At 50.3% G+C, this 23,049-nt stretch overlaps 1 protein-coding gene across 1 annotated transcript in view; it reads left to right on the top strand.

Moving 5' to 3' along the window:
• Positions 1-750: 750 nt before the first annotated feature.
• POLN (DNA polymerase nu) overlaps positions 751-23,049 on the top strand; it is a 270,736-nt gene continuing 248,437 nt past the window's right edge. Inside the window, exons 1-3 of the mRNA XM_075332945.1 lie at positions 751-1,166; positions 15,967-16,127; positions 21,766-21,869. Of these exons, the coding sequence (XP_075189060.1) occupies positions 798-1,166; positions 15,967-16,127; positions 21,766-21,869 (634 nt within the window). The 5' untranslated portion in view covers positions 751-797. The remainder of the gene's footprint in view (positions 1,167-15,966; positions 16,128-21,765; positions 21,870-23,049) is intronic.

Raw genomic sequence — 23,049 nt, 5'->3', positions numbered from 1 at the left:
TGTAACAGAGAAAGGTATCGGGCAGGGAACAGAGGAGAGATTCCTGCGTTCCGCTGCCTACACTGTGTGGAGCTGCAGGATCGCTTCCTGCCCGGCACGCAGCGTGTGATGAAGGCGATCTGACCAGGGACCTCCCCGGAGCCTGGAGCTCCGGACAACAGGTCAGATTGCCCTCATCACTGACCGGCCAGCAACGACGCCGTGAACCAGGCGGGCCGGTCACAGAGAATAGGTGGCCCGGATGTGTCCCGCGGGCCGCCCCTTGCCCAGGTCTGGTGTACGCTGTGTCTTTGGTTGCAGAAATTTTCTATACCAAAAACTGCACCTTGTGGCAGAAAAACGCAGCAAAAAATGCATGCATTTTTGGTGCGTTTTTGGGCCATGCATTTTTATTTTTTTTTTTTTAAATCAATGGCTAGAAAGTATAGGAAAGAAACGCACCAACAATTGACATGCTGCTTTTTTTCTGCACCCAAAACTGCAAGGAAAAATGAAGCAACGAGTACACAGCACTTCAGAATTCTCATTGACTTTGCTGGGATAAGGCGAGACATGCAAATTTGGGCAACAAATTGCACCAAAAATATGCATAAAAGAAAAGCAGCATGCAGGGCCTAGGGTATTTTAGATAATGAAGACAGGTGTCATGTAAACAGTCATTAATACATAAAATCTGCTCCTCATGTGAACCTAGCAAAAATCTACTAATAACGATGTTTGTGTTTTGTTAACAGTCTGCTAATACTGAATTACCCGAGAAGCTTCAATTCATTACCACATCTCTGTCATCCAGTATTATGAGCAGGATCGATGCAGATAAAGATCAAGCGCAACCATCCATGAATATCCCTTCATCTATAGAACAGCAGGGTGCAGACAGTGAAACACACAGGAAGGTGCTCTTAGCATTAGGTACAAATGCAGAAGGTCAGTCGCTTCCTTTTCCTGAATTAAAAAGACATTCATCTGAAAAGCCCGAGAGGAGTCTTCCAGAAGTTGAAGTTAAGAGGAAGTTTAATAAGACAAGTGAAGGGGTTAATCTGCAGAACATTTGGTCTATGGATCAGGAGCAGCAGTGTAGCCTACTAGATGATATCAGGCGGGCTCAGGCCATTGTACTGACCATGCTGTTTCAGAATGGATCATCACAGCTTTGTCCAGCCAAGGTCAGTATTCGGCACATATTCCAGACAACAATAAAATACAAATATCACTGGTTTACATACGAAAAATAAAAATTCTGCTGAGCGAAGTATTTTTGCTGATTCTACCTAAATGAAGGTGCTGATTCCAGATATTAAGTAAAAAAAAATGTTCTCTTTTTGGATGCTCTGGAATTCATTTCTGTACCATCCACAAACTGGCCATTTCATTGTGTCCATGTTTTCTGTTTGAAGGAACTGCTTTCCCCGTTTTGCTGTGCGGCATGGGACATTGTCCTGCATGAGAAATGCTGGCTGATTGAGTGATGAATGCAAGTAAGGAACCACGTGTTGTGAAGAAGGTTCTGATCCACACTTGCATTTATTCTGCCATGTAGCTGTATGAGAGGTCCAACTGCTGCTGCAGAAAACATTTCTCAAACCATGACCCTTCCTCCACAACCTTTCACTGACTTCTTAATACACTTTGGGTTCAATCTTTCCCCAGTTTGTCGACGAACATAATGTTTCCCATCAGACCCAAATAAATTAAACTTGCTTTCATCACTAAAATGAACTGTGGACACTTCTCTGTCCCCACAACATGCTCTGCACCAAAAAGGGAGTCTAGCCTTTTGATTCTTAGGCGGGCTTTGCACACTACGACATCGCAGGTGCGATGTCGGTGGGGTCAAATTGAAAGTGACGCACATCCGGCATCGCATGCAACATCGTAGTGGGTAAAGCCTAGATGATACGATTAACGAGCGCAAAATCGTCGTAATCGTATCATCGGTGCAGCGTCGGCGTAATCCATAATTACGCTGACGCGACGGTCCGATGTTGTTCCTCGTTCCTGCGGCAGCACACATCACTTCCGTAGGATGTGCGGAAGGAAGGAGGTGGGCGGGATGTTTACTTCCTGCTCATCTCCGTCCCTCCGCCGCTATTGGCCGCCTGCCGTGTGACGTCGCTATGATGCCGCACGATCCGCCCCCTTAGGAAGGAGGCGGGTTGCCAGCCAGAGCGACGGACGCAGGGCAGGTAAGTGCATGTGAAGCTGGTGTAGCGATAATTTTCGCTACGCCAGCTATCACACGATATCGTACCTGTGACGGGGGCGGGGACTATCGCGTGCGACATCGCAGCATCGGCTTGCGATGTCGCAACGTGCAAAGCCCGCCTTAGTGCTAATGAGAGGTTTGGTCACTGCAGAGTGGGCTTTCAGTCCAAATGCTCTTAATTGTCGTGACACTGTATGATGAGACAGATCCTTACCTTGTTCAGTGCTGAACTGGCGAGCAGTTCCAGCTGCAATGTTGAAACAATTACCCATGGAGATTCTCTGCATTATCCTGTCCTCTTGTATTTGTCTTTCGAGAGCAACCAGCCTTCTTGGTGGACTTGAAAGAGTTTGTGATGTTGCAAAGAAGCAATATTCTCAAAATCACAGACTGGGAATGACCAACTTCTCTCGGTGTGGCTGATAGGCTCCGCCTCTTGGCCTTCATCTGGATAACTTGCTGCTGGAGGGTTTCAGTCACTTTGGAGCAGCATACCATTTATGCAAAGTCAGTGCAAACTGGAAAGTTAGGCTGCCAGTTACATAGGGTTTGTCAGATAATTAAGGAAATTAGCACCATGTGCCAGATTAACCCCAATATCTTGCAGGGATCTGAAAGTGTTCTCTAATTTTGATCCGTGTTCTTTGTATTTATCTCATTTATAATTTTATTATTTGCTTTACAATAAATTCAATTTATGAAAAAAGCAGAAAATACTGCAAGTTTTCTCATGTTAGGATATAATCACATAGGACAACACAATGACTGCAACATTTAGGAAATTGTGTGTTGCTCTCTAATTTTGATCTCCTGTGTGTGTGTATGTGTGTGTGTGTGTATCTATATGTGTGTATCTATATATCTATATGTGTATATATATATATATATATATATATATATATATATATATATATATATATATATATATATATATATATATATATATATATATAGATAGATATTAGCTGTAGTACCCGGGCGTTGCCCGGGATAGTAACTGTCTCTCTGTCTCTCTCCCAGTCTCTATCTGTCTGTCTGTCTCTTTCCCTTTCTGTCTCTGTGTGTCTGTCTGTGTCTATCTCTCTGTCTGTCTCTGTATCAGTCTCTCTGTCTGTCTCTATCTTTGTGTCTCTGTGTCTGTCTCTATCTGTGTCTGTCTCTATCTGTGTCAATGTGTCGCCCTGGGCAAGCCAGGGGACACAGGTCACACACCACCACACCTTACATCCCAGGTAGGAACACCACAGCTAACCAAAAATCCTTGTTGCCTTCCTCCAGAGGCTGGTGATTCACACCAGGGGGTGGGCCAGGCGGTTGGCTCCGCCCACCGAGGAGGTCACAGCTTTGGAGGCGGGAAGTAACCAGGCAGATTAGCCCAGGCAGGGCTCGAGTCCAGATAGCTCAGGGAGGAGCAGGAGTGAGGAGCTAAGTGAAGGAGTAAACAACTAAGTGAAAGTAGGAAAGTAGAAAAGTGGAAAAGGAGGAAAGCAAGTGAGGTGACAAGAAAGAAGGAAAGCCTGAAGGGTCCAGCTTTGTGTAGGGCCAGGTCAGCAAGGTCAGCAACGGCGGTGACTGTCTGGAGGGGGACCGTTTGGAAGTTCCTGGAAGGACCCCGTTGGCTGTGTGCCCGGCGGTCTGGAGCAGTGTTCCGAAGGACAGTCAGCACCAGGGCAGGGGCCTCTCGGACCCCGGCAAGGCTAGGAGTCGCCAAATTTGCCAAATCCGTCAGTGAAGGGGACGTAGATCCCCCAACAACAAAGTCCCGATTGAAGGCAACAGCCCAGCCAGTATAGAAGAGACACCGCCACCGCCAAGGCACCCGTTTCTTAGGGCCAGCGCCTGCGGGCAAAGAGTAGAGCTCCCCCGGTCCAGCTTGAAGCCGGGGAGCGGGTTACCGGTGGGGACCCATCGCAACCAACCAGTTCATCAAGGTGCAAGGAAAAGGGACATCACCGTCACCTACCGGGAGAGCAAGTGCAGCCGTCCGTGGGACCGTCTATCCAGCCGTTGGTTTACCGTAAAAACTGTGTCACGTCTCAGGCTGAGTGAGTACCACAGTGCCGCAAGGCACAGCGCTGCCCCCGCGTCCCTGCGCCCACCGGGCCCTGCACCTCCCTCACCATCACCGGGCCCCGGGATCACCAACCCCTACCCACGGAGGGGCAACACAACACCTGGCTGCTCCGCATCACCATCCCCGGGAGCCCCGTATAGAGCAGCGGTGGTGAAATCACCACAACCGTGGGTGGCGTCACGGACAATAATCATCCCCACACCCAACAAACCCCTTTCACTCACGGGCGAGGAGTGCCGCTCGAGAAACCCCCGGGATCCGGCCCACCGCTCGAGCCACCACTGAGCAGCAGCCGCCGGACCCGAGCAGAAGGGGGTGAGCGCGGTGTGCTGACACCCTCCTCCCCGCCCGCGACAACTTGGCGTCACGAACAGGATCTTACTGCTCTGCCGTCTGGTAGAGGTGCGCCTTGTTACCGCCGGAGGTATCCGGCAGAAAAATTTCAGAAGCCGCCATCTTTGTCGCGAAAAGTTCCCGCTCGAGCGTCTTCTCGAGCAGTAGAGGCGCGAAGGCCAAAACCCCGCCCCGAGAGAGGAGGGGCCGGAAAGAGCTAAGGGGGACGCGATGGCGGCTGGACGCATGTAGCTGCGGCTATAAAAGCAGGGACGCCAGGACTCTGCAGCGATATTGGGTTCCTGGAAGACCTCGTTATCAAGATGCAAAACCCTGCTCACAAGGAGGAAGCCCCCGCGCCTGGCACGGCGACGTGGTTGAGGGACCGAACCGTCCCGCTGAGTAACCGTCTGCAGGCTCATATGCAACTCCTCCTGGAGGAGTGGGAGACCGACATGGCGGACGTGGTGGCTGCTATGTGGAGACGCGAGGCAGAAGAGGATTTGGAGGAGCGGGTAAGCGACCCACGCCCCTGTATTCCTGAGGGACCGGCCGTTGGAGCCGAGGGGCCCGGCCTGCTTCCGCTCACCCTGCCTCTCTCCCTGCTACCCGTAATAGCTGCTGCCGCACCGCCATTAGGCCCGCTACCTGCCCAACCGGTAGCGATACCCTGCCCAGCCGCTTCGGCGGACCAGCCGGCTGCAGACGTCCAAGACGGTCCTGAAGTGTACCAAGGGGAACCGCTGGAACCGCGACCCCTTAACAACATGGTGCCGGAAGTCCCAGTAGAGACTGTGCCAGACCCTGAGCTCGAGACCGTGGCCTGGATGAAGGCCCGGGTGATGCAGTTCCACCAGCGTCAACAGGATCAGATCTTCCGGATGATGGAGCAGTGGACCAACGAGGTGGAGGAGCTGCTTACAACTGCCCCGAGGTACGGAGGGGGAATGGATGCAGCAGAACCGACTGGTGACCCACGTCCCTATGTCCTACCAGGACCGGGCGCTGCGGCTGAGGGGCCCGGCCTAGTCTCGGCCTATGCATCACCCTTGCCGTTACTTATGAGGCGCCTTAATGTCAGCTCGCCTAATCTGCTGCTCCGTGTTACCGCAGAAGGGGCTGAAGTGCTGGATGTTGGAGGCCGGGTGGCTGCGACAGCTGGCGGCAACCCGCCTGACGCAGAAACAAGAGATGACGACTCCTGCCCCAGCTCCGGGTCCCCTGTTGCAGTTGAAGGAGCAAGTGAGCGTTCCCACTATGTAGGAGCCCCAGTGGTCGTCCATGCCCCGTGTACCGGTGGAAATGGGTACCGGGTGCCCCTGTCACCACAGGCATGTCAGTGCATGTTGGATATGCTGGTGGAGGGGGATGGAGCTGCGTTAGCTGAATATCCGGAGTAGGGCAGCGGATGCCCGCTGCAGCAGTCCCCGTTGGGACCACCACTGACGTTGTGTGAACTGTTGCTTAAAAGTTGAAAGAATGATAAGAAAAATGATGATGACCGAAGTTTAACCTGATTTGCTTTGTGATTGCAACCGGCTGGAGCCGGCACCGTTGTCCCCGTGGGGACCGTTAAAAAGTTTTTGCATGGGAACTATCCATGGACAAGCCCGTGAACTTGCAGGGCAACCACAAACGTTAAGTGGCTTGTAAATATGTTGTTTACCGTTACCGTTTTCCGCAATGCCGCCTCCGGAGAGGCAGGTTGGAGGGAGGGCCCTCAGCAGAGCAGGCTGGGGCCCAGCCACCAAAGGAACCGGTGGCTACCCTCTGGAGGGGAAGGACAGATCCCGCTCGGGTACCGTGTGCTGGACTGTGGGTCAAGGGGTGCTGCCTGGGCTTTAGGGGCAGCATCAGGGCCAGGTTGCTTGGGTGGGAGAGAGCGGAAACCGTAACCGTAAACCGTTTGCAACGTTAAAAGAAATGTGCCTCCCGTCTTGGGAAGAGTTATTATTAAAAACGTAAATATGTTATATCATTATGTTATCTTTTTCAGAAAAATAAAACCGGTGTTGGACGGCAGCCCGCGGACGGTCTGCATTTTGCTAAGGGGGAATGTGTCGCCCTGGGCAAGCCAGGGGACACAGGTCACACACCACCACACCTTACATCCCAGGTAGGAACACCACAGCTAACCAAAAATCCTTGTTGCCTTCCTCCAGAGGCTGGTGATTCACACCAGGGGGTGGGCCAGGCGGTTGGCTCTGCCCACCGAGGAGGTCACAGCTCTGGAGGCGGGAAGTAACCAGGCAGATTAGCCCAGGCAGGGCTCGAGTGCAGATAGCTCAGGGAGGAGCAGGAGTGAGGAGCTAAGTGAAGGAGTAAACAACTAAGTGAAAGTAGGAAAGTAGAAAAGTGGAAAAGGAGGAAAGCAAGTGAGGTGACAAGAAAGAAGGAAAGCCTGAAGGGTCCAGCTTTGTGTAGGGCCAGGTCAGCAAGGTCAGCAACGGCGGTGACTGTCTGGAGGGGGACCGTTTGGAAGTTCCTGGAAGGACCCCGTTGGCTGTGTGCCCGGCGGTCTGGAGCAGTGTTCCGAAGGACAGTCAGCACCAGGGCAGGGGCCTCTCGGACCCCGGCAAGGCTAGGAGTCGCCAAATTTGCCAAATCCGTCAGTGAAGGGGACGTAGATCCCCCAACAACAAAGTCCCGATTGAAGGCAACAGCCCAGCCAGTATAGAAGAGACACCGCCACCGCCAAGGCACCCGTTTCTTAGGGCCAGCGCCTGCGGGCAAAGAGTAGAGCTCCCCCGGTCCAGCTTGAAGCCGGGGAGCGGGTTACCGGTGGGGACCCATCGCAACCAACCAGTTCATCAAGGTGCAAGGGAAAGGGACATCACCGTCACCTACCGGGAGAGCAAGTGCAGCCGTCCGTGGGACCGTCTATCCAGCCGTTGGTTTACCGTAAAAACTGTGTCACGTCTCAGGCTGAGTGAGTACCACAGTGCCGCAAGGCACAGCGCTGCCCCCGCGTCCCTGCGCCCACCGGGCCCTGCACCTCCCTCACCATCACCGGGCCCCGGGATCACCAACCCCTACCCACGGAGGGGCAACACAACACCTGGCTGCTCCGCATCACCATCCCCGGGAGCCCCGTATAGAGCAGCGGTGGTGAAATCACCACAACCGTGGGTGGCGTCACGGACAATAATCATCCCCACACCCAACAAACCCCTTTCACTCACGGGCGAGGAGTGCCGCTCGAGAAACCCCCGGGATCCGGCCCACCGCTCGAGCCACCACTGAGCAGCAGCCGCCGGACCCGAGCAGAAGGGGGTGAGCGCGGTGTGCTGACACCCTCCTCCCCGCCCGCGACATCTGTCTCTATCTCTGTGTCTGTCTCTATCTCTGTGTCTGTCTCCCTCTCTGTATCTGTCTGTCTCTCTCCCTCTGTCTGTCTGTCTCTTTCCCTGTCTGTCTCTCTCCCCGTCTGTCTCTTTCCCCATCCTTCCCTGTCTGTCTCTTTTGCGGTCTGTCTCTTTTGCGGTGTAATAACCTGCAGGTAACGGGATACGCAAGGACTGCACGGAACCACGGGGGTTAATCAATGCAAATTTAATAACATATTGCACAACACAGGTGGAGGAATAGGGCGGGAAAGGAGGAATAGAAAAGCGGAAAAATGCACAGCAGTAGATATAATGTAATATACATACAACCACTTTGAATAGCTTGTCAAGGGTGGAAAGACTCAGATTGTACTCCCAAAAGCAAAACACAAAAATCCTTATTAAGCAAAAAAAAACCGCAGGGTCCTTGTTACCTTACTTGCATAACACAGTGCAGAGTCTTTTCCTATCTGTCCCTAACTAAAAGTAGTGTGCACACTTAACTGCAGGTTTCAGCGTGGGGTACCTCGTCACCGTTGGGGCCCATATTCCGCCGCAGACACCTCTAAAGTTCAGTCTTTGTCCCGTCTCTGTAATTTTCCCGTGCTGTCTGGCTCCTCGCTCCACATCCAGCCTTTCTTGGATCTGGGGAGATGTCACGCAACACTCAGGTACTTGGAGTTTGTTCAGCAGGGCAGAATGCGGCCTTGCCTTCTTCAGCACGTCCGAACACACACACTTCAGCATAAACAGCTACCAAACAAAACTAGCTCCTCTTCACATCCTGTTCAGGACTGTACCAAGTAAATCAAGCAGCAGGGGTTTGTGCCCGCTGTTCTTTGTTTTGACAGCAGGTGGCAGCATAACAAGGAAAAGTCCACAGTCTTCTAACCTATATATGTAAATGTTAACAGGTCTTACATTTCCCCCCCTCTTTAACCTCGGCCGTCCAGGCCGATACTCTCCTGAGGCGCTCTGCACAGGGGCACACGGTGGCAACTCCTGCCCTGCTTCACAACCTGTTGCTTGGGAGCCAATGTCTTAAAACAGGATCCAGTGACAGAACACACAAATTCATCTGCCAAGTACCGATCAGGGGGAATACCAGCATTAGCCCGCTCAGTCCGGCGTGGTACTACGGCTAAGTCACCAGACGTCAGCGCCGTATCAGGGAGTACAGTATTCTCGTCCCCATCTCTGGCGATTGGTGACTCCTGCTCTGCAGGGGTGGCACCTGTGTCTTGAACGGATGGGGGCGTGGATCTCTCCCAGTCTGCTGGGTTGGCCGGGGCCCGCCACCATTCTTCATCGTCAGAGCCCTCTTCGAGGGTAACAGGAACGGGCACGGGCACCGTCTCTGAGGTACTTTGTCTGGTCCTGTCTTCTGAATAGCAGGGCCTCAGCATATTGCGATGCAGGATGAGGGTGCTGCCTCTTTGCTCGCCTCTCACTTCGTATACTGATCCGTGGGGCGAGATTCTTCTGATCACAATGTAAGGCTCTGTTTTCCAGCGCTCGCTCAACTTGTATCTCGGGTGCTTCTCTGCAACTAGTACTCGGTCCCCTGGCAAGAACAGGGTTTCACACACAGGTTTCCGCTGTGGATGTGTCTTTTCTTGCAGCCGCTTGGTGACAATTCGATGGATAGTCTCCAGCCGTCGACGGTGACAGTCAACCCAGGAACCCACACTCTGACCTTCACTGATCTCGGGGGGAGCCAGGTTTAGCTCTTCAATGCCTCTTCCGACTCTTCCAAACAGTAGCACGTACGGGGTGTACCCAGTGGTGGAGTGGACACGATTATTGTACACCCACACGAGTTCTGCGAGATAGCCGGGCCAGTGATTCTTACGATCATCCTCTAACGTGCGTAGCATTTGTAGGAGGGTCCGGTTAAATCTCTCGCAGGCTCCGTTGCCCTGTGGATGATAAGGCGTAGTCCTTGACTTCTGCATTCCGTAAATCCTTTGCAGCTCTCTCATGACACCGCCCTGAAAGCAAGCCCCTTGGTCGGAATGTATTCTTTTGGGGCAGCCGTACACCCGGATAAAGTCATCACTGATGGCTCGAGCAGCTGATTCAGCCGTCTGATCTCTGGTGGGCGTCACCACCGCAAATTTGGAGAAGTGATCTGTCATCACAAGGCAGAACTGATAGCCCCGGTGGGAGTGACCAATCTTCAGATAATCGATCATGAGTACTTCCAATGGCTCTTTGGTTGCAATAGTCTGTACTGGTGCTCGCTGTGGGGGAGCTTTACTTAACTCACAGGAACGGCACAGTTTACAGGCCTTCTCTACTGCCCGAAGCATCTGAGGACAGTATACTATTCTTTGCAACCACTGGTAAGTCTTGTCCGGTCCGAAATGGGCTCCCTTCTCATGCGCCTCTCGGCCAATGGTACTGCCATCTTCTGGGGTATCACTACTTGCCACCGCACTTCCAACTCTGTAGCTAGGTGCACCTTCCGATACAGCATCCCTTCCTGCACCGACAGCTTATCCCACTGGCTGAGAATCTGGAGGGCAACGTGCGACAGCGTGGCCCGTATTTCCTTTCTAGGCTTGCGCTGCTGGATCACCCACTCTTTCACTTGAAGCAGTTCTGGGTCAGATGACTGGATTTTCACCCATTCCTCTCTGGTTTGGCCAAGCAGGCGTGATGTCGTGCCCGATGTAATTTTCAACATACGAGCCTCTACCAATTGAGCGGTGAATTTACTGAAGTCCGGAATTTCGTCTTCCTCCAACTGTTCATCATTCTCCCCCACTGGGGCTTCGGTGGTAACACGAGAAAGGGCATCCGCATTCTGATTTTCATGCTTGGAGCGGTACTGCACATGATAATTGTATCTGGAGAGTCGTGCCAGCCACCTCTGTTCCATTGCTCCCAGTTTGGCGGTGGAGATGTGAGCCAGGGGATTATTATCCGTATAGACTTCAATTTGGGCTCCCGTGAGATATTCCGAGAACCTTTCGGTTATTGCCCATACTAGTGCCAGTAACTCCAGCCGAAAGGAACTGTAATTCTCGGGGTTGCGCTCGGCTTCCCGTAACGTCCGACTTCCATATGCAATCACCCGTTCAGTACCATTCTGTACCTGGGCCAGTACTGCACCCAGGCCGTAGAGGCTTGCGTCTGTATACAACCGAAAAGGGAGGTTATAGTCTGCATAGGCAAGCACAGGGGCGTTAACCAAGGCCTCTTTCAATCGGTGTAAGGCTTTTGCTTGTCTTGGTCCCCAGCAAATTTTCTGTGCTTTTGGTCCTTTCGCAGTCCCTCGGAGCAATTCGTGCAATTCGTTCTGCCTCCTTCGCAAAATCTTTGATAAAGCGACGGTAATATCCGGCTAGCCCCAGGAAAGCTTGAACCTCCCGCACTGTGCTGGGTGTGGGCCATTGTAGCACTCCTCTCACTTTCCCATCGGAGGGCTGTACGCCGGCTTCCGACACCTTGTGTCCGAGATATTCAATCTCTTCCTGAAAGATCCGACATTTTTTTGGTTTCAGTTTAAGCCCATGGGCCCGTAACCGCTGAAATACTTGACCCAGGTTTTCTAGATGTTTTTCGAAGGTTTCAGAATACACTACTATGTCATCCAGGTAAATCAACGTGGCCTCGAAGTTCATGTCTCCAAGGCAACTTTCCATGAGGCGCTGAAAAGTTCCTGGGGTATTATTTAGTCCAAACGGCATGCGATTGAACTCGAAGAGTCCCATGGGTACAATAAATGCGGTCTTGGCCTTGTCTTTCTCTGCCACAGGGACCTGCCAATATCCGCTGGCCAGATCAAGGGAGGAGAAGTAACGTGCCTTTCCCAGCGCCGACAGGGACTCCTCTATCCGGGGCAGAGGGTAGGAATCACGAACCGTGCATCCATTAAGCTTGCGGTAGTCAACACAGAAGCGGGTAGACCCATCCTTTTTCTTGACCAGCACGATTGGGGCAGCCCATGGACTCTGACTTTCTCTTACCACCCAACTCTTCAGCATCTGCGCCAAGAGCTCTTTCACCTCTTGGTAGTACTTTGGGGGTATTTGTCTGTGCCTTTCCCTGATCGGTGGGGCATCTCCAGTGGGTATTTCGTGCTGAATCTTGTCAGTACAGCCAAAATCTTCTGCGTGACGGGAGAACGTGGCTTGATTCTCCCAAATAAAGTCTTCTATGGCTTGGGCTTGCTCCGAAGCGAAGGGGCTCAGGTCCACTCCCATCTGCCCTACGATGACGCGACTGTTCCACTGATCAGTGGGTTTCCCTTTTCTTTCCATAGAAACAGCCCAAGTCCAGGCTTCCCCTGCCATGGGCTGCAATTCAATCGAATCTGCGGTCGCCACCTCTTCAGGCGCCAGGTAGACATGGGCCAGAACAACTCCCGAGGTCAAGGTGTAGGCCTGTTCACCGGTGTTCACGCAACGGAAAGGGACTCTTCCATTTTTTACTGTTGCTAAAGTGCGAGCCACCAACGGTTCATCTCCGTTCTCTTCACCACAGTAAGGCTCCACCAACACCTCCATCCCCTCGAGTGTACGGTGGGCTCCAACTGGCAAGGTGAGGACTGTCTCACGATTTGGAGGTAGAGTAATTGTTGTCTGTCTTGGGACTTGAACCCTCCCCACCGGGTAGCGGCTCCCACCATTCCTCCACAGTCCTCGGGCACGGATAAGGTGTTGGAAGACCTTTTGGGCGGGCCTGTTAGCAACTGTCGTCTTCCAGTAATCCCACCCCCCTTGTTGAAGAGCAACTGGTCTAATTATTTCAGGATGTTCATACCCACGATGGCCGGCACCTCTCTGTCGTACCGGCCCCCCGTTAACACAATCCCTTTTTTGCCTAATTTCTGGCCACATGCACGTATGTTCATCCACACGACCCCTACATCCGGAATGGGAAGATTGTTTGCAGCCCTCAGTTTGATATGTGCCCCTTTGTCAATGGATACAGTTTGTCCAAAATGTTGGTAGAAGAACTGTTCTGGCATGGTGGTCACTTGGGACCCAGTATCCATCAAGCATCTTACTTCTTTCCCTTCAAATTCGGCCATGATCGTCGGCGTGCTGGCTGCTAAGTCTTCAGGGCGTTGGTTTTCTCTAAGCTCAGTTGGTCTCCCCGCCATGTGCCCATCCATGAAGGGAGGCACTAGTTTAACGGCGGTCTTTCTTGAGACGTCTTCCTCTCCGGACAGTGTCGGAATAAATGGTTCTGATTTCCACAGTTCCAACACTGGTACTCTCCAGCGGGTCTCGATCGTCTCTGCTCGATCTGTCCCCTCTCTTCTTGATAGGTATGTGTGCGGGTATTTGGCTGCAGTGCTGTCGTTCTTCTGACGCCGGGGCTTGCATATTCTTCAGCAACTCTTGTAGAGCAGTAACCGTCTCTTGTAACTGATCGACTTTAGCCTCAAGTTGGCTCGGTTCTCGGTTTTTCTCACCCGGGACTATCTTATGCATACAAACTTCTCCCCAGGCGTTCTGCGGGTCGCAATTTTCAGTTTGTGCGCGGGAGACTACTTCTTCCAATATTTCCTGGAAAGTTAGTTTTTTTTCTACCCTGAGCCGTTCACGGAGGGCACCTTTTGATCTTGGGGTTATGTAATCCGCGGAGGAATTGATCTCGCAGGGTACAGTCAGCGTAACCAGGGGTTTGTGCAAGCTCTGGCTCTGCTGTAAGCATTTGTCTCATTATTCTCTGGAGTGCATTTGCATACTGTGGCAGACCTTCCTCTTCACCCTGCAGCCTGTAGAACAGTTGCGCCTGTAAATCTCCTGCTTCTGGTTTCCCGCCATACACTCTCTCAAGAATCTTCACCACCTGCTCGAACGTCTTTCGTTCACTCTCAGGGCGCAATAAAATGGTCTCTTGAGCATGGCCTTCAAGGGCAATCAACAATATCTCCCCTTGATTTTCTACAGTCACTCCTGCTACTCTCAACATGCCCCTCACTCTCTGCGCCCAGTCATGGAGAGGTACATTGCTGCCAGTAAATTTTGGTATATAGGTCAGCATAGCCCCCAGGGACAGTTGCCTTGCTGGTATTCCCCCATCAGGTTGTATTAGAACACCTCCATCAGCGACACCCCCCTGTCCGTCCATTGTTCCGTACCAGCCTGCGTATCCTGCCGACTACGCCAAATGTAATAACCTGCAGGTAACGGGATACGCAAGGACTGCACGGAACCACGGGGGTTAATCAATACAAATTTAATAACATATTGCACAACACAGGTGGCGGAATAGGGCGGGAAAGGAGGAATAGAAAAGCGGGAAAGTGCACAGCAGTAGATATAATATAATATACATACAACCACTTTGAATAGCTTGTCAAGGGTGGGAAGCCTCAGATTGTACTCCCAAAAGCAAAACACAAAAATCCTTATTAAGCAAAACAAAACGCAGGGTCCTTGTTACCTTACTTGCATAACACAGTGCAGAGTCTTTTCCTATCTGTCCCTAACTAAAAGTAGTGTGCACACTTAACTGCAGGTTTCAGCGTGGGGTACCTCGTCACCGTTGGGGCCCGTATTCCGCCGCAGACACCTCTAAAGTTCAGTCTTTGTCCCGTCTCTGTAATTTGCCTGTGCTGTCTGGCTCCTCGCTCCACATCCAGCCTTTCTTGGATCTGTGTCTTGGGGAGATGTCACGCAACACTCAGGTACTTGGAGTTTGTTCAGCAGGGCAGAATGCGGCCTTGCCTTCTTCAGCACGTCCGAACACACACACCTCAGCATAAACAGCTACCAAACAAAACTAGCTCCTCTTCACATCCTGTTCAGGACTGTACCAAGTAAATCAAGCAGCAGGGGTTTGTGCCCGCTGTTCTTTGTTTTGACAGCAGGTGGCAGCATAACAAGGAAAAGTCCACAGTCTTCTAACCTATATATGTAAATGTTAACAGGTCTTACAGCGGTCTGTCTCTTTTGCAGTCTGTCTCTTTTGTGGTCTGTCTCTTTCCAGGTCTGTCTCTTTCCAGGTCTGTCTCTTTCCCCATCTGTCTTTGTCTGTCTCTCTGTCTCTTTCCCCGTCTGTCTCTTTCCCCATCCTTCCTTGTCTGTCTCTTTTGCGGTCTGTCTCTTTTGCGGTCTGTCTCTTTTGCGGTCTGTCTCTTTCCCCGTCTGTCTCTTTCCCCATCTGTCTCTTTCCCCATCCTTCCCGGTCTGTCTCTTTTGCGGTCTGTCTCCTTTGCGGTCTGCCTCTTTTGCGGTCTGCCTCTTTTGCGGTCTGCCTCTTTTGCGGTCTGCCTCTTTTGCGGTCTGTCTCTTTCCAGGTCTGTCTCTTTCCAGGTCTATCTCTTTCCCCATCTGTCTTTGTCTGTCTCTGTCTGTCTCTTTTCTTGTCTGCCTCTTTTCTTGTCTGCCTCTTTCCCCATCTTTCTTTGTCTGTCTCTCTGTCTCTTTCCCTGTCTGCCTCTGTTTCTCTTTCCCCGTGTGTCTTTCTGTCTGTCTGGCTTTTTTTTTCCTATTTGTGTCTGTTTGTCTCTGTCTCTTTCTCTGTGTGCCTCTTTCTCTGTCTGTGCCTGTCTGTCTGTCTCTCAGTCTGTGTCTGGCTGTGTCTGTCTCCCCACCGACATCATATTACCACACACACAAGCTTCTTATACTATGACTATCCTTTGTTCCTATAGCAACCAATCACAGCTGCTATTAATAACCTGTAGCTCGCAGCTCCATTCACTTTAATGGAGGCATGTTATTTAGAGAGTAACTGTAAAGCATGGGGTTAAATTTTCTTGTGAAAACATAGTCTATGACGTTCCTTGAGTCACATGGAGTGTCTGTGCAAAATTTCGCGATTGTGAATGCGACGGTGCGGATTTCTTTAGCGGACAGACACACATATACAGACATACACTCACTCAGCTTTATATATTAGATTACTAGGAAGGTTTTCCATGCAGGAATGGTTAACACATATTTTCTCTTTAGATCATTTTTATTATATTCTTAATTCATTATTTTAATCATCATTGTTTCATTGCTAAATGTAATGAATGCTCTCTTCTACACAGTTCATACATAAATATTTTTTCACAGGATGAAAATACATTAATGAGTGGACTTCTAGTATTAATTAAAAAAAAGAGCAACGTTGTACCTTGTAAAGCAGAATTAGAGCATGACAATAATTACATTCACATGACTGTAACAGATAATCGCTTATGGAAAATAGATGAGACACAGCATAAATTGTTAAGGTGATTATGTTTTTTTTTTTAGATTTCTGTGGCGCAGAATAATGTAATAACTAAATAACATAATTTTGTCTTTTACAAAACTCAATCTTTTAGACATGTTTTGAAACATTTTATAGATTAGATGTAAATACCTAAATTGTTAAATAAAACATTAGATTAGTAAAACTTAAATTATTTAGGTTCCTGTAATTACTGATCAAGATTTACATCTTGTATTATATATAGTACATTACATTACTTATTCTGTACTGATCCGGAGTTAAATTCTGTATTATATTTCAGAGCTGAACTCACTATTCTGCTGCTGCAGTCACTGTGTACATACATTACATTACTTATTCTGTACTGATCCTGAGTTACCTCCTGTATTATACTCCAGAGCTGCACTCACTATTCTGCTGCTGCAGTCACTGTGTACATACATTACTTATCCTGTACTGATCCGGAGTTAAATCCTGTATTATATTCCAGAGCTGAACTCACTATTCTGCTGCTGCAGTCACTGTATACATACATTACATTACTTATCCTGTACTGATCCGGAGTTAAATCCTGTATTATATTCCAGAGCTGAACTCACTATTCTGCTGCTGCAGTCACTGTGTCTATACATTACATTACTTATCCTGTACTGATCCGGAGTTAAATCCTGTATTATATTCCAGAGCTGAACTCACTATTCTGCTGCTGCAGTCACTGTGTACATACATTACATTACTTATCCTGTACTGATCCTGAGTTACATCCTGTATTGTACTCCAGAGCTGCACTCACTATTCTGCTGCTGCAGTCACTATGTACATACATTACATTACTTATCCTGTACAGATCCTGAGTTACATCTTGTATTATGCTCCAGAGCTGCGCTCTCTATTCTGCTGTTCAGTCACTGTGTACATACATTACATTGCTCATCTTGTACTGAATCGGAGTTATATTCTGTATTATACACCAGAGCTGCACTCACTATTCTGCTGTTCAGTCACTGTGTACATATAGCAGGTGAAATAAGTTTTGAACACGTCACATATTTTCTAAGTAAATATATTTCTAAAGGTGCTATAGAAATGCATTTTATCCTGTGCAGATCTTGAGTTATATCCTGTGTTCTACTCCAGAGCTGCACTCATTATAATGCTGGTGTGGGGTAATTCTTAAATTACTAAAATCGAACCTGTCTCCAGGTTTTCCCCATATAAAGTATATCCAGCACCTGTAAGCCCCTGTTACAGCATTCTAGAAAGTTGTACAGTATATATGTCCACAAGACCCTCTGCAAGGCAAAATCATTGCTTTTATTTTACCTCGCCTATGCGGTCTGATGGGCATCTCTGATCTTGATCTGGCGCCGTCCTCTTTCCCTGCTTTATGTGGATGATGCACCCTGCGCTAGCCACACAGTGTTTTCCATTGTGCTCTTGTGCACACGTGTTGTGGGCTGGGGACAGACCACGGCAGGGAGGCTGCTCGAGAGGCTCGGATCCGGGCGGTTTCTGTGGCTCAAGTGGCAGCCGGACCCGGGCTCGTGCAGCCGTCCGTCGCCCACAAGTGAAAAAGGGGTTATTTACAGGGGAGAGTTTGTCAGTGACGCCACCCGTGGGTTGCGGTGATTGTTGGTGACACCGCCACTGCCTTGGTATGGGGTGCCTGGGGCCGATGGAGCAGGGCAGCAGGATGGTATCCCCTCCACGAGTAGGGTATGTGTTGTCCCGGGGCGCAGGTGTAGGTGGAGTGCTGGAACGCAGTCTGCAGGGCTGGACCGGATGATGCCGGTGTACTCACTATTTTGAATAAAGTCACACAGAGTCCAGATAGTAAACCAAGTACCGGAAATCTGTAGCCTCCGGAGGGGTGTGCTCGGGTCCCGCAGACCGGTGGACAGAACAGGTTACCTTCCTCCTGCACTTTTGTGTTGTTGTCTTGTGTGTTGACTAATCCGCATGAAACGGGGAAAGTCCACTCCCGGTGACTTTTCTGTGGGAGCTGTGGCCCTTTGGATTTTAACAGGCACTTGCAGACGCCCTATCCCCCGCATTGGGCTTCCGTCTCGCTCTATCTGGGCTGTTAGTGGGACAAGACTTGGAATCTTGTCCCCTGCTGGTTAATTGGAAAGGTGCTTGCAGCTGTCCTCGCCGTGGGGTCCAGGTACCCCGACTGTGCACGGCCTCCGGACCAGATTCCCGCTGTCGGCACCGGCGGGCTACAACCCTGCCCTGGTCCATTTAAGGTCTCTTCCGTGACCATATCTCCGTCGCCTGTGGCCCTGCTCTGCTGTCTGCCACTTAGACATCTCAGGTAGTCCGGGAGCTACAACCCCCGACTACCACTTCACTCCTCTCACTTCCTCTGTCTACCACGTTCTGTTTGTTCCCTCCCCTTGACACCTCAGAACCCATAGGTAGACGTCACCATCTGCCTGGCCCCGCCCACTGGTGTGTCCCTATTGTCCTGGGGGGGTGACTAGGCTTTTGTGGCTGGTGTATGTACCTGTGTGTGGTTGTGTTGGAAGGCCAAGGAGGAGAGAGTCCTGCATCTGGAAGATGGATGCAGTCTTCTGTGACAACCGGATTTTGTCAGGGCGTCACACACGCACTTCTCTGCCCTGCAAAGTAATGTAATGCGCATGCGCGGGGAAAGACCAAATAGCACCAGTAACATGTGCATTACAGCAGGGCAGAGAGAAGTGCGCCTGTGCAAGGGTGTAATGTGGGAGACTGTGTGGATGACATAAGACACAGCACACACGCGAAGCATGGAAAGACGACGGTGATCGCAAGAATAGATTCTCGATTGGGAACATATATACACCATTCTGGTATGCTGTAACAGGGCTTACAGGTGCTGACTGTGCTTTATATGGCAAAACCTGGTGACAGGTTCCCTTTAAACTTCAAGGGAACCTGTTCCCTTGCAAAATGCTATTTACCTACTTATAGGGTTAATCTGCAGGCAAATAGAATTCCAATGATGACGGTATGGCTGTAAGCATGGCCCCACACTTTCATTGACAGCCGCCTCTATACTGTGAGCAGCAGCAGTAAGCAAACCCCCGCACTCTCTCTGACAGCAGGCGCTGTGAAGCAAGTGGCAACTGTAAAGGGCGCTTTACATGCAGTGACCGCTAAAGCGATGTCGTTGGGGTCACGGAAGTCGTGACGCACATCTGGCCTCGTTAGCGATATCGTTGCGCGTGACACCTACGTGCGACCAAAAAAGGTCTCAAAATCGTGCAAAAATCGTTAATCGTGGACATGCTCCCCTATTCCCAAATATCGTTACAGGTGCAGGTACGATGTTGTTCATCGTTCCTGCGGCAGCACACATCGCTATGTGTGACACCGCAGGAACGAGGAACCTCAGCTTACCTGCGGCCGCCGGCAATGACTAAGGAAGAAGGTGGGGGGTATTTTGTCCCGCTCATCTCCACCCCTCTGCTTTGATTGGGTGGCCGCTTAGTGACGTCGCTGTGACGCCGAACAAACCGCCCACTTAGAAAGGAGGCGGTTCGCCGGTCACAGCGACGTTGCTAGGCAGGTAAGTAGTATGACGGGTCCGAGCGATTTTGTGCGCCACTAGCAGCAATGTGCCCGTGACGCACAAACGATGTGGGCGGGTACGCACGCTAGCGATCTTGCTAGCGAGATCGCAGCGTGTAAAGCGGCCTTAAGCCTACCCCAGCACATTGACAGCCGGCTCTATACTGTGAGCAGCAGCAATAAGCACGCCTCTGCACTTTGACAGCCAGCTCTATACTGTAAGTGGCAGCTGTAAGCATACCCCAAAACTTTGAAAGCTGGCTCTATACTATGAACATCAGCAGTAAGCATACCCCAGTACATTGACAGCCAGTTCTATACTGTAAGTGGCAGCTGTAAGAATTCCCCAGCACTTTGATAGACTGCTTGCTCTGCACAGATGCACTACAGAGACATCTGTCAAAGTGTGAGGGTGTGCTTACAGCCATCACTTGTAGTATAGAGCCGGCTGTCAATCAAGGTGCGGGGCCGTGCTTATTGCTGCTACTTCCAGTATAGAGCCGGCTGTCAATCTGCTTGGGGTATGCTTATGTGGCGCCCCTGAGGCCTCAGTCGCCACAGAATATTGCACCCAAATTTGGGTGTAATGCTAAACCCGGTTCCTGAGGAGGTCAGTCCCGGTTTCACCACATTACACACTCAAATACACACCAGGTTGCCCTGTTCCCACTGGGGACTGGGCTAGGGTTGGGTAATAAAGGGGTCGCCGACAGAGTGGCATTTACAGGATGCCCTTAACAGGGGCCCCAGACCCACTAGCTTAGGACCTAGGAGGGGGGAGGTGCAGCCAGTAGGGGGAGTCAGGAGCCAACACAACAGTTAAGAGGAGTTCTCCAGCAGGAGAGGAAGGGAGCAGTCGCATCTTCGGGTTCTCCGGTGGGAAGGAGAAAGTTCACATGATTGCCGTGGGGCGAGAGAACCTGCTCCCCACGGAATCAACGCCATGCAGGAAGGCAGGACTCTAGGGTAGATCATAGTTCATGTTGGTTTTCCAGAATCTGCCTGGATGGGGAAAGTTTCAAGCTTCTCTGACCACACAGCGCCTGACAGCACAGTGCCAGAGAGCATCAGGGGGCTCGCATCAAGCTGGACCCCACAGCGGAACCGCGGCACCTGCAGATAAGGACAAGAGTACTACTCGTGAAAGCCAGGGTCCCCTCGTAGCTTCAAGCCAGGGAATCCACAGACAGGTGTTACATGGAGAAACCCACCGAACACCAAATCGGACTGATCTCTAAAGGGATTCAGGTTCAACGGAGTCCATCATAGCAAGTGACCGGCATTACCTGCGTGAGTGGCACCGCACAAAAGTGAGTAAACTACTTGTAACCATAGCCATAGACTCTGACTTTTATTAAAGGTACTGCCACTCCGAGCAGCCATTACTACTCCCCTCATCAGCCTCCCCGGGGCCCGCTCCACCTGTGGAGAGCGACACCATCCCATAGCTGCTATTACCATCTGCCCTGGAGGACAGCGAAAGCAGCGGCGGCAAACACCTCACAACTACCCCAATATCTCTTCCCAGCCATCTTCTGTACGCCTCGGGGCAACAGAGCTAGGCCGCCCGTGACGACGATAGTTGACGGCCCGGTGACTAGTAGGTTAAACGCACCTGACCCGTGGGGCACTACACTTACAGCTGCTACCTGCAGTATAGAGCCGGCGTCAATGTGCTGGGGTTTGCTTACAGCTGCCACTTGCAGTATGGGGACGGCTGTCAATGTGTGGGGGCGTGCTTACTGCTGCTGCTCACAGTATAGAGCCGGCTGTCAATCAAAGTGCGGGGGCGTGCTTACAGTATCTGCTCACAGTATAGTGAGTGGTGCTGTGAGTGATTAATTGCTCCAGGCTCAGGATTGGAAGGCTATTAACCTGCAGATTAGGCCTAAATATAGAGGTCAAAGCATTTTCCAAGGTGACAGTTAAAGGGATTGTCCTCTTTCTGAATACACCCCTTACCTGGGTGAAGTTTCTTATGAAAAACAAACAAATCTTTATTCACTGCTCCCAGAACAAACCCATTAACACTTAGCTAATGAATTACAAAAAAATAAAACTAGGCTTTTTCAAATGAAATAATCCTTGTGTATTGATTACAGAAGCGTGCTAATCCACATCTTACAGAGCAGAGCTACGGTTATTTGCTTCAATGCAAAGGACTTTCTTCGAATCATTTATAGGAAGTGTATGACCTCCAGAGATGGTAAGATGCAAACAAAAGTGGGTGCAGAGGCAGCAGTTGTACCCAGGCCCTAGAGCAGGGGTGGGGAACCTTTTTACTACCGGGGGCCATTTGGAAATTTCTGCCAACCTTCGGGGGCCGCACAAAGTTATCAGTGTGAAAATGACCCTGCTATATTTGGTCAAACAGTTAATTAACTCACCCCTATTGTGGTGGCTGGAGCGGCTTCTCTTTTGTGCGGCTGTGATGTTCAGTGATACTTATGTTGCTTCCTTCTTTTCCAGGTTTGTCACGGTCTGGAGCGCAGGCAACTCTTTGTGATAATAAGATTGGTAGACTATATACCTCACACAACAGACACAGGGACTGGAGTATATAAATCATAGGAGACACATACATGACTGAAGGGGCTGTTGGCATATACATCACATAAGAGACGCTGGGACTGCTGTATATACATCACATAGGAGACGCTGGGACTGCTGTATATACATCACATAGGAGACGCTGGGACTGCTGTATATAAAATAATGGGATGTATTAAAAGAGGTATAAGTGTTCATGAAAAAAATATAGTTCTACCTCTGTACAAGTTACTAGTGCGACCGCACTTAGAATACTGTGTACAATTCTGGTCACCGATATATAAGAAGGACATAGCTGAACTGGAAAGGGTGCAGAGAAGAGCGACCAAGATTATTAGAGGAATGGGTGGGCTGCAATACCAAGACAGGTTATTAAACTTGGGGTTATTTAGTCTGGAAAAACGAAGGCTTTGGGGGGATCTAATCACAATGTATAAATATATGAGGGGACAGTACAGAGACCTTTCCAAAGATCTTTTTACACCTAGGCCTGCGACTGGAACACGGGGGCATCCGCTACGTCTTGAGGAAAGAAGGTTTAATCATAATCACAGACGAGGATTCTTTACTGTACGAGCAGTGAGACTATGGAACTCTCTGCCGCATGATGTTCTAATGAGTGATTCACTACTAACATTTAAGCAGAGCCTGGACGCCTTTCTTGAAAAATTTAATATTACCAGTTATGTATATTAGATTTTATGACAGGGTATTGATCCAGGGAACTAGTCTGATTGCCGGATGTGGAGTCAGGAAGGAAATTTTTTCCCCATTGGAACTTGTTTGTCACATTGGGTTTTTTTTTTTTTTTGCCTTCCTCTGGATCAACATGTTAG

Source organism: Anomaloglossus baeobatrachus, chromosome 1, assembly GCF_048569485.1.
Source record: "Anomaloglossus baeobatrachus isolate aAnoBae1 chromosome 1, aAnoBae1.hap1, whole genome shotgun sequence".
Classification (NCBI taxonomy): Eukaryota; Metazoa; Chordata; class Amphibia; order Anura; family Aromobatidae; genus Anomaloglossus; species Anomaloglossus baeobatrachus.
This window is presented reverse-complemented; position numbering and strand designations above follow the sequence as displayed.